The sequence below is a fragment of the Carassius auratus genome, chromosome 32 (assembly GCF_003368295.1).
Source record: "Carassius auratus strain Wakin chromosome 32, ASM336829v1, whole genome shotgun sequence".
In the NCBI taxonomy this organism is placed as follows: domain Eukaryota; kingdom Metazoa; phylum Chordata; class Actinopteri; order Cypriniformes; family Cyprinidae; genus Carassius; species Carassius auratus.
Genome location: NC_039274.1, coordinates 28,798,532 through 28,816,117, shown reverse-complemented (window position 1 = coordinate 28,816,117; position 17,586 = coordinate 28,798,532). Strand labels below are relative to the sequence as shown.

Genomic DNA, 17,586 nt, shown 5'->3' with positions numbered 1-17,586 from the left:
ACAGATTTGTCGTAGTTTAGCAAAGTAATATTTTGAAACAAGATTTAAAAAAACATATGGCTAAATTGATGCAATAAAGCCTTATCATATGCAACCCTTTTTAGGAACCCTTCCTATCCATATTCGAAAAAGGATCAGCCCAATAATTCCTCCTATCAACATAAAAAAAAAAAATAAAAAAATAAAAAAGGTAAAAAACACTGCATCATCAAGTGTTTAGTAATTCATCAAAGACAACTTAAAAAGTTGGATAGAATCCATTGTTTAAATCAACTACAATTCTCAAAAACCATCTCCTGAAAATCTCCTTTAACCTTTATGATGCACAAAGCTATTTTTTCTCAGAGTTCAGAAAAGGGCTGTCAGTTGAAAGAAAGTACTGCGAAAGCCCTTGGAGCATTTCGAGAGTGTGGGAAAGTTATTTTTAGCAGTCAGACCAGAACCGACAAAGACTTCTACTCAGCCGTCTTTTGCTCCGGATCAAAATTCCACCTTTGAACCGGCCGACAGTGGACCAGGTGGGGGTGAGGCTGACTCTGCTGATGAAGGCAAGTTTAGCTAAAAACAGTGTCGCCGCTATTTAAAGTGAAGCAGAGCATCTCGAAAGAATGTATTTTTGCTTTATTTCAATACAATAATTGCAACATATCTGTTAAAATATTCCAAGAGACAAGGAAACGTAATAAAAAATGAACTACTTAACTACTTGCTTTTATTTTCATAGCCTGAATTTTCATAACAGTAAAGTAATGGCAAAATGGTTATTTTGAGAGTTTGCCTCCTAACCCTAAGGTTATGGGTTTGAGTCTCGGGCCGACAATACCACGATATCGCACAATGAAACATTTTTTAAAAATTCACATTTACAGTGGAATGTAATATTACAATACATTGATGTTGCACACAGGGAGACTGGAGCATACTCTCAAGTACTGTACTATGTACTTAAATTTGTCCTTTATATAGGCAAAGATAAATAAAGCATACAAATTTCTATCACTTACAACATTTGCATTTCAACCGTGTATCATAGTTTCCACAAAAATGTTAAAGGGGGGGTGAAATGCTATTTCATGCATACTGAGTTTTTTTACACTGTTAAAGAGTTGGATTCCCATGCTAAACATGGACAAAGTTTCAAAAATTAAGTTGTAAGTTTGAAGGAGTATTTCTGTTCCAAAAATACTCCTTCCAGTTTGCCACAATTTCGGAAAGTTTTTTTCGAATATGGCTCTGTGTGATGTTAGAGCACTGAGGGAGCACAGACATTCACTGATCAGATTTATATTCATTTCAAAAAATAGCAAAAACTACGCCTTTATGCAGCATTGTCTTCTCTTCCGTGTCTGTTGTGAGAGAGAGTTCAAAACAAAGCAGTTTGTCATATCCAGTTCGCGAACGAATCCTTCGATGTATGTATGTATTCTGTACATGGACAGTATACCGTACACACAGCTTCAATGGAGGGACTGAGCTCTCGGACTAAATTTAAAATATCTTAAACTGTGTTCCAAAGATGAATGGAGGCCTTACGGGTTTGGAACGACATAATGACATAATGTTAATATTTGGCTGAACTAACCCTTTAAGTGTCACATTATACTTGAGTAATCAATATAAATGCTGATTTGCTGCTCAACAAATATTTCTTATTATTATCAGTTATTGAAACCAGTTATGCTGCTTAATATTTTCATGTAATGTATTTTTATAATGTAGCCTGTGAGCATAAGAGACTTATTTCAAAACCATTTTCAACATTTTTAAACAGTACTATGGTTGAAGCTTTACACAGTAGCAAAAGATTCAAAAAGTGCACAGGCTTCAAACCTCTCTCTTACCCTTTGACATTTTGGAAAAAGCACAATATTTTGGCTGTGATAGATGCCCATAGGATGACCGTCAGTCAGGTGAGCCTGACGTTTCTAATGAATTTTTCAGTATGTTTGGGTTGAAGTAGTGCATTAACATTAAACTGCACACTGCACATGTAAAGCCCTTTCAAAGAGTCTGGGTAAAAGTCAAGAGCCACTGTAAGGGCCACTGCAGATACAGTTAAATGAATTATAAATACTGATCCCATGTATAGTGTTGCACTCAGGATGGAGCATGTGTGGACTGATCACTAAAGCCCTGGCACAAAACTAACTGCACAGAAATACACGTACAGAAACATTCTTAAAGAATGATTCACAATTCACAATCAACACATCCAATGGTGACATTTTTAATTATGTATTTAGTAGGAACAATTTGGACTTAAAGTCAGTGATTCAGGCTAAATATTGCTGCAATTCAAAATTAATGTTACAAGCTGAAATATTGCATTTGTTAAATAACTAGTGATGGACCAATAAAACAGCCAAACAATTGGCCAATATTTGGCCATTTTGAGATTATGAACTACAACAGTAAGATTCTGTAAGATTTTTTAAATCTACTCTCTGAAAGATGTCTTTTATACTCACCAAGGCTGATCGAAAATACAGTAAAGGCAGTAATATTGTGAAATATTATTACAATTATTCAGTATTCAGTGTCACATGATCCTTCAGAAAAATAATTATATGCTGAGTAGTTGTTTAAAAGACATTTCTCATTAATATCAATGCAGCTCTGCTGCTTACTATTTTTGTGGAAACAATTAAACATTCTCTATGAATTATTTCATGAACTGAAAGCTCAAAAGAACAGCATTTATTTAAAATAGTTTTTTTTTGCAACAAAAAGTATTTACTGTCACTTTTAATAAATTTAATGCATCCTTGCTGAATATATTAATTTAAAAAATCTTACTGAACCCAAACCTTTGAATAGTAGAGTAAATCAACACTCAAATGATATAACATTAAATTATTACAATTAATTTGCATGTTCAGTCACCTATTTTAAGTGACTGAAAAATTTGAAAACACTAGAATGTCACTGCATTCTATATCAATGACAGCAAAATTCATTCTGGTTAACCGCTAAAACTAAGCACACCATTCAACAACTTCACATCTTCATGAACTGTCCGCAGGTTAATAGTTGGATCACAGCAGCAAGGCCCAACCAATAAGACCTAAAACAGATCATGCTGGCCCAGACACAACCAATCAATCAAGATTTTGCCGCAGGAGCAGAACCTTCAAAACTAAGATGGGACAACAAAACAACAGTTACTAAAGGAATGCTTGTGTGGTTATGAGAATTATAAATCCAATGTTCTGACATATCAACATAAATATGCCCACACAAGTCTTAAATATGGCCTCAACTGGTAAAAAAAAAAAAAAAACAGAAAAAAAGAAAATTAAAATAAAAGAGATGGTTCAACCATTCCAAAGAAAACAATGGAGGTATTGCAATTAAAACACTCACACCTCAAGACACTCAACCCAGTGCTGATTGCACCAGAGTAAGCCATGGCTAATTTTACCCAAATCCTGGGTTGAAGATCATCTGATCTCACCTCCAGAATCCACAGCTCCCTCAAGGTGTGTTCAGCTCAAGTTTGGGTCAGAGGTCACACTAGGGTGAGTATAGTTGAATCACATACCGCTCACATTCCGTTCTCAATCCTCAGCTGATCACCTCATTACCTTTTCAACTGACATGTATGCGTATGTGTGAGTGATTGCTAATCACGCTTTTCCTCATAACCCCACTCATTCTATATACCTGCCGGAACAGGGACAGAGGTTAATTCTGACCGCAGGGCATTCTGGGCAATTGACTGCTCATCAACCGCCAACTCAACTTTACCAGTCAGTCAAAGACAAGCAGCCAAATGCTCCTCTGGGTAGCTGAGTGACAGTATGTAGACCCAGCCTGCATTTATTACAGTACAACACAGCAACTTGCTTCAACAGACAGGCAGAATATTAGCAAACATATGACAATTCATGCTTGGCTGTGTTCGCATTCGGGAGTTGGGATGCTGGATTCACTCAAAAAGTTGGACAGGTGAAAATGTAAAACAAATAAAATAAAAGACAGAATTTAGTTTCTTCTGTTGATTACATTCCAGCTTGACGTCCCTTCACTAAACAAAACACTAAATTTAGTTAGTTTTAATAATAATAATTATTATTATTATTTATTACTTATTTTTATTTAATAAAAACAAAAAATAAGTTAATTTAGTTTGGTAAAAAAATAAAATAAAATAAATAATAATAATATCACAGTAATATTTATTTATTTCTCATAAAGGGAGATGAAGTGGGGGCCCCTGTTGGAAACTATGTCTTCTGGAAGACCGAAGTTCTTGAATATGTGTTGGAAGAGGGCTTCTGCCTTTTCCACGGTGGTAGGTAATCCGGTAATTAGTGGGATTATTTTTCCAGAATTTGGCAAAGTCCACCCCCAGCTGGGACCAGGGCCAGTGAGGGACGGGTAATAGGACCAGTTTACCCTCAGGCAGACATCGTGGCATGGTGGAGATTGCACAGAGCGAACATCCCTTGCCATATCTGGATTCATCTTGGCCAATGTTGGGCCACCAGTAGCGGTTCTGGAGGAGCGAGAGGGTTCGGTGGCTGCCTGGGTGCCCGGATACCGGAGAGGTGTTTAGAAGGGCCAGACGCAGGGTGGATGGGACGTAACTTTTCCCTTCTGGACCTCCTGGCGGAGCAGGTTCCATGAGAGTGGCAGCATGGATTTGGTCGTCGAGTGCCCACAGGATGGGAGACATGAAGACTGAAGGTGGTAGGATGGACTCTGGTTCCTCTGGGGTTGGATCAGGCTGGTGCAGGCAGAAAAGTGCGCTGCTAAGTGACCACAAAGTGGAAGCGGGTAAGGAATAGAGCCCAGCGAGCTTGCCTAGGGTTAAGACGATTGGCTTCTCTGAGGTACTGCAAGTTTTGTGGTCTGTGGATGTTGGGCACCCTATAACCAATGCCGCCATTCTTCCAGGGCAAACTTGATGGTCAGCAAATCCCAATTCCCCACGTCGTAATTCTGCTCCGCCAGGGATAGTGAGAAGTACGCACATGGATGGAGAACTGGGGGTTCACCCTTCCATTGGGAGAGAACGGATTTGAGCTGGAGGAAGGCCAGGTGTGCTTCTGGGGTCCAGGTGAGGGTTTTGGCTTTCTGTCGGAGGATAGAGGTGAGTAGTGGCCTTCTGGCTGTAGTTTGCGATAAAGGGGCGACAGAAGGATCTGTATTTCGTTGACCATAAGTGGGTTGTGGCCAGTTCAGAACAGCATCCACCTTCCTCTGGTTCATTTGTATTCCTGCAGGGGTGACGATATAGCCCAGGAAGTGGATGGTGGATTTGTGGAATTAGCATTACTCAGCTTTTAAATACAGTTGATGCTGGCGGGGACGTTGGAGTACCTGGGTGACATGGTCACAGTGTTCTTCAAGATTGGCTGAGTGGCTGCGACCTTGCTGAACACGTTCTGGAAGGCCTGATACTCAGAAGGAATAAGAGTGATATGCGGTGAGTCTGGGCTTTCCACGGAGGGGAGCAGATGGAGAGGTTGGTACGGACTGGCATGCGGTGCCGCACCAGCCTCTTGCCCAGCGGCTTTCCCTGGACAGTGGTGATCTGGTAGGTGGTGTCATTTTTGCAGCGGGACATTTTTAATCCAGCAAGGCTGTGGGAGGAGATTAAATTTCTTGAGGCCAGGATGATCTTGACTGGAAATGATTGGAAATGAAGGCTGAGAGCAGAGCAGCCCCGTTCCAGCCACTGCTGGTAGCAAGGGTGCAGAAGCGAAGAGTGTACTGGTGGATTGATAAATCTGCTTGCCTCAGTTGGAAAAGCTCATCAAGCACTATGATGTCCGTGGTCGACAAGCTGAATACCTCCCAGAAGTGTTGAAAAAAGCTTTATAACGAGTGAACTCGAAGGCTCTGCAAGTTCCATGCGGTTTCCGCCCACTGCAAGGCTCTTCTGGACAGCAGCAAGATGAACGCCACCTTCGCCCATTCAGTTACAAACAGGTGGGGTGACAACTCGAAGTAGAGGGAACATTGCAAAAACCCACTGCTTGAGGCTGCCTCAGCAGAGACGTTTGCTTGCTGGGCCATGGAACAGGCTGGTGGTGTGGTGGTAACAGTCGGCGGGAGGTGTGATTCAGATGAGGAGGTGCTCTGAGGATCCATGTGAGTCTTTGCTGAGTATTCTGTCATGGGCTGGTCTTGTGTCACAACTGGTCAAGGAAGCAAACAGGCAGATTCAAACAAGCAGGTGGGTTTAAGGCAACTGAGGAACAGCTTCCAACATAGAAGAACCAAAACTGAAGTGATCCATGGGAGCAGAAAAACACCTCTGAGCTTATCTTATCTACTCCTTCAAAAGATAGCAGAGGATTCCCGGATCGACTGACAGGTAGGCAAGGGATCGGCTTGAGAAGGTGGTAACCTTGAGACCAGCCGACGAGTGACTGTGGTGAGTGTTTTTTTGAATGGTAAGGTAAGTGGATGGATGCAGGTGTCCATGATTAGTAATCAGGTGATTGTGAACGGGTGTAGGAGGCTGGTTTGGCTGTTGGCTGGTGAGGCAGGTGATTCTGTGACATACACGTTTGTTATTTTCTTTGTTTTGTTTATCATTCATTTATACTTTTCTGATGCCTAATTTTACTATAAGCAAGACTGAAGCTTCAGCATTAAAGCAAAAAATCTTCAAAATAAACCAATGTCATATTAGTTATCGGCCATAGCAAATATAATTATCAGCACGACCCCAAGTTTCTCTATCTGTGTGTCCCTAAAAATATTATTAAAATGAATTGTACATTTTATGAGCAATATGCTAGAACAGCTACAGTAGTTTCATGCAAGTAAGGAATGATTCAACCTAATATTTCAGTTTCGCAATTTCACATGTCCTGCATGGTTTCTATGTGAGAAAACTCATTTTTCTTTGTTCATGTTACCATGGCTGATCTCTGATTGACACGTGCACTCTGAGCGACCTGACTGACACACACTTGTCCTGCCAATCACATTTCAAACACAATCACAGAATGTAGATCAGATCTCTGATTCACACTTACTCATCTTAAAGGGAAAGCAAAGATACATTTTTTCTTTGTGTGAATGAAGGTTGGAATGATAGCCCGTCTAGAAAGAGCAATGCTAGAAAGAAAATGGGTGTAAAAATGATCATTTACATTTTTTACCCACTTTTACATGTTAAAGACAAAATTTAGGTCACTTCAGAGGTTCTGAGTGCTGAAAGTCCATCAATTTCACAAGGTGATGATTCTTCAATATATACATTTTTTTAAAGTAAAGTTGACTTGATTCTTGCTGTAGAGACAATGTAAACATACATGAACAATTAGTGGCTCTCCTTAAAACCTTTCCATCAAGACTGCATCACAAACATGATCACAAAATAAGGGCCGAATTGTGATTGAGGCATTGGGTTGAAAGGAACGCACACTACCTTCAACCCTGCAGGGCAAACTCACTGACATGAATTTCTTTTCACCCGGCATAAACTTCGCACGGCACATTTGTTTGTGTGCGTGACAAAGTTGAGGGTGTAACACTATTGATCACAGGCCTGTCTGTAGGTTATTGGCTAGATTGGGATGGTAAGATCGAATCGGGGGGGGGGGTTCATAAAAAACATGTCACTTTCATCACTTTTTACTGTGATGTCATCACACCTGACACTGGGAGCTTCAATCAAGAACACCTTTTCATATTATCTCATTTGAACGAATTTTAATCGTAAAATATATAAAAAACCAAGACCAGACCTTTAAACCAATTTTAGTCTATGCACATTTAGATTTAATAATATGATATTTACATTTATGGATTTGACCGACGTAAATCAAATTGTATTTCACTGAAGGTATACATTTTATGAGCTCATGCACTTCTTGGGAATCAAACCCATGACCTTGGTGTTGCAAATCCCATGCCATGCTTCAGTTATATTTACAAATTATTATACTGGGACATATTGAAAGATAAGATGAAAAGATGTTAAGGTACATTACGCTGTCCAAAAAGATACACACAATTCTTCAGCGCTGCTACAACACAAACTCAAACTTAAAGCAGTCGGCTCGTTAAAGAGCCATTGCGGGAAGCCACATTGAATTTTATTGACCCTATAAATCTAGTGAGGAGTGGATGAGAGGTCTCTGCCTTAGAGAGCATTTAAAGACAAAAACTGCTGCTTTTTCTGAGACAATAGACTTCCTGATTAACTATTAACAGCTTCACCACTAATAACTTAATTAGGGGCCAATGATGGGGCTTCAGTAGACTGGATCCTTTCATTTGTCTCCACTTGATGGACAGGCTGCATTGGCTGGAAGAGGAATATGTGTGTGTGTGTGTGTGTGTGTCTACTGAAGAATTTGTGATGGTAGTAAACACAACATAAAATGAACAAACACAAGCACCGAAGGAAACCTACATTTAAATCTTTTCTTGAAACTGAAAATAAGTTCAGAATAATTCATGAAATATCTCTTATTATTAACTAGGTTGTACTAGTCAACAAATTGTTATCAACATGACACCAGATTTATAACTCAACAATTTTCATCAACAAATATCTAGCCATCTAAACTTTAAAAATTTTAAATTTAAAGTTACAAAATTTGACAAAAAACAGCTAGAACAGCTGTCACAAGAACAAAAATATTGAAATATAAATGAAAATAAATGATAAAAAAGTGAAAAATTTTGTGTGTGTGTATATATATATATATATATATATATATATATATATATATATATATATATATATATATATATATATATATATATATATATATATAATTATTATAGATTATATATATCTAATTTTTGTTTTATTATTATTATACTGAAACCCTAAAGTGAATTTACTCGCACGCATGCACGCAAAATAACTTCAGTTATTTTTACGAAAATATATTTACTTGGGCACATTTCCTCAAGTGAATACATTATGCAAAATTTCTGATCAGACCTGTCTGACTACTATATAATCCCCAGCTATGATATGTTACAAATTAAAGAGTATAACTGTATATAGGAGACTTCAGAAAGAACATTTTCAAACTTTTGAGGTTATTCTGAGAAGAGGTGTAACCTGTTCTGTCTAAAATCAATTGTTTCATCCTTTCAAATTGACACTCAATAGCTGAGGAAGATAAACAGGAACTAGTGAAGCACAGCTAATGTGAGCATCAATTCATAATCATGACCTCCTAATATGTGCAGTCGGTCGAGAGACATAGGGGGAGGAAAATAAAATGAGCAATTAAAATGAGTTAGCATCTACTCTTACTGTAATTGTAAGAACCAACAAAGTTGAAGATAAAACGCTTGCGAGTATTCAAACTGAATAAATTGAAGAGAACATTATTAAAGGAAACGATTAAAGAAGGTTTTCTAATGCCATCACTGTTATGAACTCACCTCAATTGTGAACTGCTTTCTCTTGAGTTTGAAGGCCAAGTCTTTCGTATCGGGTACCTCACACGACAGACAGTTCAGACGGGGCAACTGACGAACATGCAGGAGACCTGAACAAACAGAAGACATTAAAAGCGAATCATATCACTGTGTAAATGTGCTGGAAATACATCTGGATGTGATATAATGTTCAGTTTGTACAGGTTTTTTTTTTTTGTGTGTGTGTAATGTTTTTTAAATAAATTCCTTCACTAAGACTGAACTGAGCTGATTGAAAATACATTACAAATTGTGAAATATTATGATAATTAAAAATCACTGTTTTCTATTTAAATATATTGTAAAATGTTATTTATTTCTGTGATGTAAATCTGAATTTTCAGCATCAATCTTCAGTGTCACATGATCCTTCTAATATGTTGATTTGCTGTTCAAGAAACATTTCTCATTAATGCTGAAAACTGACGTGCTGCTTAATATTTTCATGTAAACCATGATACATTTTTTCTTTGGTGAACAAAGTAAAAAAAAAAATGGCATTTACTGTATTTGAAGTAGAAATCTTTTGTAACATTATAAATATCTTTACTGTCACTTCTGATCAAATTGATGCATCCTTGCTGATTTTTATTTTTATTTTTTTTATTGTTCTTACAGGTTGCAAGCAAAAACTTTGTGTACTGTAGGTGCATGTTTTGCATTAGGCGCAAGGTGTGTGAATGAGTTTATAAAGTTTATTAAAAAATTAAGTTTTAATACAAACTTTTTGACTGAATCTGCATTTAAAATTCATTTTTTGTTATGTTACGTTTTAGTGAGCATGATGTTTCTTTCTATATTCACATTATAGCACAGGCTAATAAACAAGTTCTCTAGCAAATAAGTTTGCTATGTCTATTACCTATTTAAACAGACTCTGTTTATCATTGTGTGCTGAGTTTTACCTTGGGCACATGCAGCTATCCCCTTTCACACTGGCCACTATAGCATTGTATCAACCATTATTTTATTAGCTGCACCAATGCGCAGAAACCAAAACATACGAGAGAAGAAGTGTAGTGGAGGGAGGAGAGAAATAGGTTGGTGGGAGGGAGAGAAAGCAAGAGAGGTGAGTGGAGGATGGGGGTAAAACAAGGTCAGTCAGCACAGGGGCATGTTGGGAAGAGAGAAAGCTTTTTCGACCTCTATCTCTTTAATTCCTAGCTCTTTTTTTTCTCAGTTATGCAGCCAGTAGAGCTATGACATTAAAAAGAAGCGCTACAGACCAGGATGAGAGGACGGAAAGAGCATGTGTGTATGTGTGTGTGTTTAAAGGCCCTGCTTGTAAAGGGACCTGTGCGCTACGTTGATTCCGCTCGAGTTGATTCGCTGTGACAGGAATCCCAACATGCTTTGCGTAGTGGATGCACCACAGAAAAGAAAGAGTGGCCTCGTTAACATCTTCACATTCACTATTGTCTATAAGGTTTTATGGCAAAGCATTAATTCATAAAACGAGGTCAAAAACAAAAACAAAAAAAAAACAATTAGTTCTAAGTCTTCGAACACCTTATTTTTTTCAAACACTTCCAAAATAAATATAAATACAAATTGTAGAGGTGTGTCCATAATCTGGAAAGCATTGCATTATATTTTTAAGCATCTTATCAGTTTACAAACATCTTAAAAAGAGGTAATTCACATACAACTTAGAAAACATTAATGTCATCACCATCTTATTTGTTTGCAAACATCTGATAAATCCTAAAAAGAGCTAATTCACATGCAAGTGAAATCAGTAGCATCTTTGTTTAAGAAGATCTCAAAATATCTCAAACTTATTAAAAAGAACTCATGGAATGTTAATGATTCACTTGTTCATAAACATCTTCACTTGTTCTTTTTCTTCACATCTGAGAAAAACAGCTTAATGTTGTTCATACATCCAGCAAGTAATGTTTTAGCAAATGTACTGATGAATGACTACTGAATGCTATTATATATAAAGTAAGAAATAAACTAAAACTAAATGAATGACACTTTGACAAAAATGACTGACCTGGTTTTTGGTAATATTATAGATAAAAAATAACATGTAACTGTGACCTGAAATTTAAAATATATAATGCACATTAAAATAAACACATAAACATTCACACATAAATGAAAAAATACTCATGAAACTGAAATCATCGAACTTATTCATAAAATTTTGATAAGCATTACATTAACATAAATAAAATTATAAACCATCATAACATGACATAGATAAACAAACAGCATTTTAAAGAAATGAATTACGTCAACAAAATAACATTCTAAAATAAAATAATAAAATATCACCACAATAAAATTATATTATAAAATGAATAAATTAATTGATAAACTAACTTATGAAATTGAAATCACTAGTATACACTTTGTTCATAAATACCGGAGAAGCATCTGATCAATAAAATAAATAAACCAAATCATCAGAGGTCATTAGTGTTTGTAAACCACACCCACTTTGGCCATTATGAAAACACAGAGTAAATGAGTGCAAGAAAGAAACGAGAAGAAAGAACTGTAAACAAACTGCCCTTTACAGAAAGACGGACACAAAAGAGATGAAAAGATAATATGCAACGTAAAGAGATGAAAACAAGGGAGAATATAAAGAGGCAGAAAGAGAGGAAAAAGGGCAGAACGGAAAGAGCGTGAGCCCAAAAGATCTTCCTCATCTGCAGGCTGACCACAGAGAGGTTTTAGCCAGTATGAAAATATTGATTCTGCAACTCTGTGGCCCCTGAGGGCTGTGCTGGGTTCCTGTGATGGGGCGGAGGGGATCTGTGTGTGTGTGGATGTTTGCCGTGGCAGCCGAATCTCCCCCTGGCCTGTCTGACAAGGAGCACGTCTGATTGAACATAGCCACACTAACACGAGCTGACAGCTAGAGAGAGGTCCACCCTGCCTGCCCCTCTCTACTAATGCACTTTACTGAGCCTGTGTGTGTGTGTGTAGAGAGAGAGAGAGAGAGAGAGAGAGAGAGAGAGAGAGAGAGAGAGAGAGAGAGAGAGAGAGAGAGAGAGAGAGAGATACAGGATGATGCAAAAGAAGGCATGAATAAGACGAGAGGGACCAATGAAGCAAATGTGAGGCGTGTGTATCCGTGTAAAATGCTCTGCCATGAATTCTGTTGTGAATGTTTGCCAAGGTGTTGCTATGTTGAACAGTGTTATTTATGGATTATTTATATACTATTATAGTAGCTTAATTTTAATTTTTTTTATTTATTCATTTTTCAAGTTTGAATAAGTTCTAGGAGTTTTGTTATGTGCTTTTGACCTTTTTATCATCTTTTTTCAATATTTATTTTAGCTTGTATATTACAGTTGTATATTAATATATAGTTTTATATTGTATATTAAGTGTATATTACAGCTTTATTTTAAATAAAGAAGTTAGTTTTTGTAAAAAAAAAAAAAAAAAAACACTGGAACTTATTGTTATAGATTCTGGATTTTTTTTTTTTTTTTTAGTTTTTTTTTTAGTTTTAGTCATTTTGTTGTGTGTTTTTGGCTTTTATATTAGTTTTTAAATATATCTATATAGCATTTATTAATTATTATTTGTTATAGTATATACAGTATTTATTCAAGTTTTATCCGTTAAACAAATATATGTATTCATTTTTTTAATCAGTTTTATTGTCCTTCATGCAATAAAATAATAATAACATAAAATATCAAAATCAGATATAAATTAGATATCAAGTGTTGCATAAGAAGTTAAAGGCAAAAGTTTAATATTTAGGCTTTAAGGGTGTTTCTTCTCACCATGATAGTCTTTGTAAAGTGGGTTGGTCTCCTTCTCTGAGCCTTTGAATGATTCCAGAGCGACGGCTGTGTCACTCAGTCTGATTATTCGGCCCATTACGGCTCTGTTCTGAGAGGGTGAAACAGGAAGAGAGAGAGGATGAGAGAGACAGGAAATACAAGAGAAGTGCCGGGTACAAGCACATGCAGGAACATCTAGAGCAATGCTGAGAGCATCTCTTACCAATTAAACCCCTCCTAACGAGCACGGGTCATATTCCTTTACCTGTGAGAACTGAATTAAGTCATCAATATCTCCAAAAAAACAAAAAAACAAAGAAAAAAACAAGGTATTCCAGGGTAGTCTTATAACAAAGCCTGAGCTTACAAAACTTAAACTACCCAAGTTATCAGCAATTTCCATTTTTGGATGGAAATGACTAAAATCTTTAGCATTAGCACAGGATTTTATGCTTTTGAGGGATCATTTATGTGTAATTAAATTAATTAAAAAAGTTTGGGGTCAAAAAAAGGAGTTGGCTTTTATGACTCATTAAATCAACCAACCACCTAGCAGTCAACAATGTTCAATGCAACAAAATTCTGTTTTAATAATTTGGATAAGCACTTGTATCAGTAGATTGTCTTTGGTAAGGATAACAGCTGTACTGCATAATGGCAACTCTGTCAACTGCTGCCTTTGGTTGTGTCGAGTAACATTAAATCCATCAGATCAGAGCAGAACATACATTTGCTGCTCAAACACATGCTCTCCAAATCTGTCTGACTCTCTTTCTCTGACCGCGCGACTCATGCAGTGTCACCATACGGCACAAATCTGGATTAATGGAAGCATAAAGCCACATCAAATCAGAGAAAGATCCAAAGATCCCATCCACATCCGAGTCTGAGAAAAGCCCATTAATGCTTTCATTCCAAAAATATCTGCTGTTAAATGGAGTAAAAATCTAAAGACATCGAAAGCATTTTAAATATGTCTTTAAGCTCATCAAGGTTTTGTGTCACATTTGAATTGTACATTTCATACTTAGAAATGGCCTGTTTCTGGACTGCCTCCTTATGCATTTTGGGTGATGATTTTAATGGGAAACATTTGGTTTAATCATGCTAAACAGATTAAAATGTGGTCAAAACATGATAGAAAGGGTCAGATATTTTAGAAACCCATAACAGGCTTGGAAAAGAAGTCATGAAAACCTCTGACCTTGACCTCACTGATATGAAGCAAACGAGGCTAAAACTGAACAAACACAGATCTACAACTGCAAAGACACTCAGGCCAATACAAATGAGAAAATAAGCTTTCAAGTATTAAAAAGCAAAAATGCACAAACACATAAAGATCTGTTGAGAGCGCCGCCTCCTGGACACAAACAAGTACAGAGCGCCTTCAGAAAGGAGGGAACACTCAAGAGAAAGACAGAAAGATGATTCTCTATGCCACTCGTGAATATTTCATACGCTTCCTCTCTGTAGCAGCTGACGAGGCCTAATGCACTTTTCATGCATCCGTGTCCTTTCTTTTTTTCTTTTTCTTTTCCTCTCTTCCTCTCATCTACAGTGGACTTTGAGATCCTGTGTGTTCATGTACGCAGCCGTGACCTTTTTCCCCAGATCTAGCATAAAAAATTTAACCCAAGCAACTGTGTTAGACATTCGCCGGAAACTCAACCATCACACCAAAGCTAGTACACAAAACAACAAATAATGCAACTATAACAGTTGAGCCAACAAACTTACGGCTCAAGTCAAGGATGGTATTTAATATAGGAGACAGGTTAATGACAATTAGTGGAAGAGACTGTTTTAATCTACTACTTGTGTTATTTATAATAATAATAATAATAAAAAATATTCAAAAAAATAAAAATACAAAATAAAAAGTCATAGGGAACACTGTGTAGTTGAATTAGCTTTCTTGAAGCATGACTTTGACAGTTTGTAATAAAAAAAAAATTAACTAATTAAAAATACAACACAGAAATATATAAGGAACAATACTTGTGTGATATAAAAAATGTGAATCAATCTTTGATTTAGCTGTGTGCTGACAATAATATTTTAAAAAGTCGCATATGTAAAGCAAAACTAATTTCACAATGGCAAATTACGTTAAGCTAATTTAAATGGAAATATTACAGGTGCAATGCAAAACATTTATTTTGCTTGTGATTAATGATACACAAGTATAGCTCAACTGCATTTCATGGGAACATCTTTATTAATACATTAATCTAATAAACAGATTTTAATATGGCAAAAGGTATGTCTTGTTGATGGCTCAGAGTATGATCAAATTAGGAAATAAAATATTTACTAAAGAATACACAGTGAATGTGTAAACATTATGAACAACTAGTCTTTGCTTTCTGCCAATTCTGCCAAAACTGAACTGCTCTACAAGTCACACGGAAGAGCTAACTTTAGCCACGATAGCTATTCAGCTCTTCCTTTAACCTCCTTCAGGTCTCCGAAGCTGTAATTCTTCAGACTGATAGACAGGGTCTCCAGGGTCCTGACCCAACAGCGGCTGTAACTGTATGTGTGTGTGCTATTTGAGCAGAGACTGATTAAAGATTCAGATGGACCATGGCTTTAGTCTCTTCAGAGGAGCCTTTCCTGTTGAGATAGACTTCAGATGAGGTGCTAATCCAAAATAATGGAGGTTTAACACAACAGCACAAGAGCTGACCCCAAGTTTAGTAGTTAAAGCAAAAATATTGAATCCTCCACCAAAACATACTGTATTTACTGAATCTACTCCACAAAACCACATTCAAACCAATCACAGTGTTTATTCAATCACCTCTACCGCAGAAAACCGCTGTGTGCCCCCCAGCCTTCCTTAGAGGGGTTTCAGCACTTTGTCTCCAAACGGACAAAGAACTGCGAGATCTTGTCTTTTGAAGCACTCTCAGAGCACACGGGCTGCGGCCTGACTCTCGTTGGCTAATGGAGGCACAAAGAAAAGGGCCTCTCAGGAACCGAGAGACGCTGAAAGACAGAAGCGCTCAGAAAGACTCGAGATTGACCATTGGCTGGATGAATGCAAAGTTGAGGGCCTCAGACAAAGAATGTGGGTTCACGCGCCAATGAAGACGCTCCTCTGAAGGCCAAACATACATGTACTCAAACAGATACACACACAGGCCCCCTGAACCCCAGCCAAGCGGAACCTCATTCACACAACGGAGGGGGGTCGACTCTTTGACTCCGGCTCATGGGGCGGTGATGGTGTGCCAGGGTCGACAAACTTATGGTGACCTCAATGCTGACATTGACTGACAGTCAAGTTTAAAAAAAATAAAAATTCTAAAAAAGGCTGTTCTGTGGGTTTAGTTCTAGAAGTCAATGGTGGAGAAGTCTATCTTGCATGATGATAGCAAAAATTGTGAGGTTGTGAGTCGTTACCAAGGTGTTGCTAGAACAAGTCTCCTAATATCCATGTGTGTACTTCCTTCAGTGTATGGAATTTTGCAGGTTTGATCATCAAAAACTGAGAATCGTATTGCTTAGGAAAGCAGCATGATTTAAAGTATATTTTGCAACCCTAGTTAAATACTTAGGGTTAAGATTTTAACATATCTCAGTATGAGAAATAGCCCTAGCAAACAGCACAGAAAAAAATGGGGGTGGGAGGTAAATGCACTGCAATGTAATAGCTGATAAAAAAATGTGTATGAAAATAAATGCAAGAAAGACAACCAATCACAGTTCAGTAGAATGGATGGACAGATAGGGTTTTTATCAATTTAATGCATGCTTTTTAAATAACATTAATGTCTTAAAAAAAAAAAAAAAAAAAAAAAAAAAAAAATCAGCATTTAAGGGTGATTTTCAACCATCAGTCTTGAAAATAAACCTGAACAAAAGATTTATATGAACACAGTGAGAAACTTTTTTGATATAATCTAATAATACCTGTATGAGGTGGGATGGTACGGTCACCATAGCGACTGAGAGTGATGTGCGTAGCATGCCTCGGAGGATGTAGAGAAAGGTTGTGAGGGCGTGGCAGTGGGCGGGGTTATCCTTACAGCACACATCATCCCCCCACAGCACTGATCCCAGAGAATGAAGACCCAGCCGCAGGACATTTCGGACCTTAGACTACAGAAGTACAAAAAAAAAAAAAAAAAAACACCAAAAGTGATTTTCAAACAACACCACATTCTTTTTGAGACAATCTGGTAAATTCATGTAAACAAATTCACATCCGGCTTGTGCAATGCATATTTCATTAAAGCCCTGTAGGGTAAACTTTGGCAAACTTTGTGTTCAAAAATGCATGAATGAATATCTTAACCGTATTTTAATTAGTGCACTTTCATTTACAAGAGGAACAAGGAGAAACTTGTAGTGTTGCATGAAACTTATTTACAGTAATACATCAAATAATACAGTTTTCCCTGCAGTTTAT

The 17,586-nt window shown here is 37.2% G+C and overlaps 1 protein-coding gene across 2 annotated transcripts in view; it reads right to left on the bottom strand.

Annotated features, from left to right (window-relative positions):
• LOC113052019 (elongator complex protein 4) overlaps positions 1-17,586 on the bottom strand; it is a 55,668-nt gene that overhangs the window by 14,800 nt on the left and 23,282 nt on the right. The window contains exons 7-10 of one of the 2 annotated variants that reach the window (XM_026216263.1): positions 17,088-17,276; positions 13,167-13,275; positions 9,373-9,479; positions 9,223-9,294 (exon numbers count right to left, since the gene is read on the bottom strand). In XM_026216263.1, the coding sequence (XP_026072048.1) occupies positions 9,238-9,294; positions 9,373-9,479; positions 13,167-13,275; positions 17,088-17,276 (462 nt within the window). In that variant the 3' untranslated portion in view covers positions 9,223-9,237. Of the gene's footprint in view, positions 1-9,222; positions 9,295-9,372; positions 9,480-13,166; positions 13,276-17,087; positions 17,277-17,586 lie in introns of those variants that run through there. The other variant, XM_026216261.1, reaches the window with a different exon arrangement.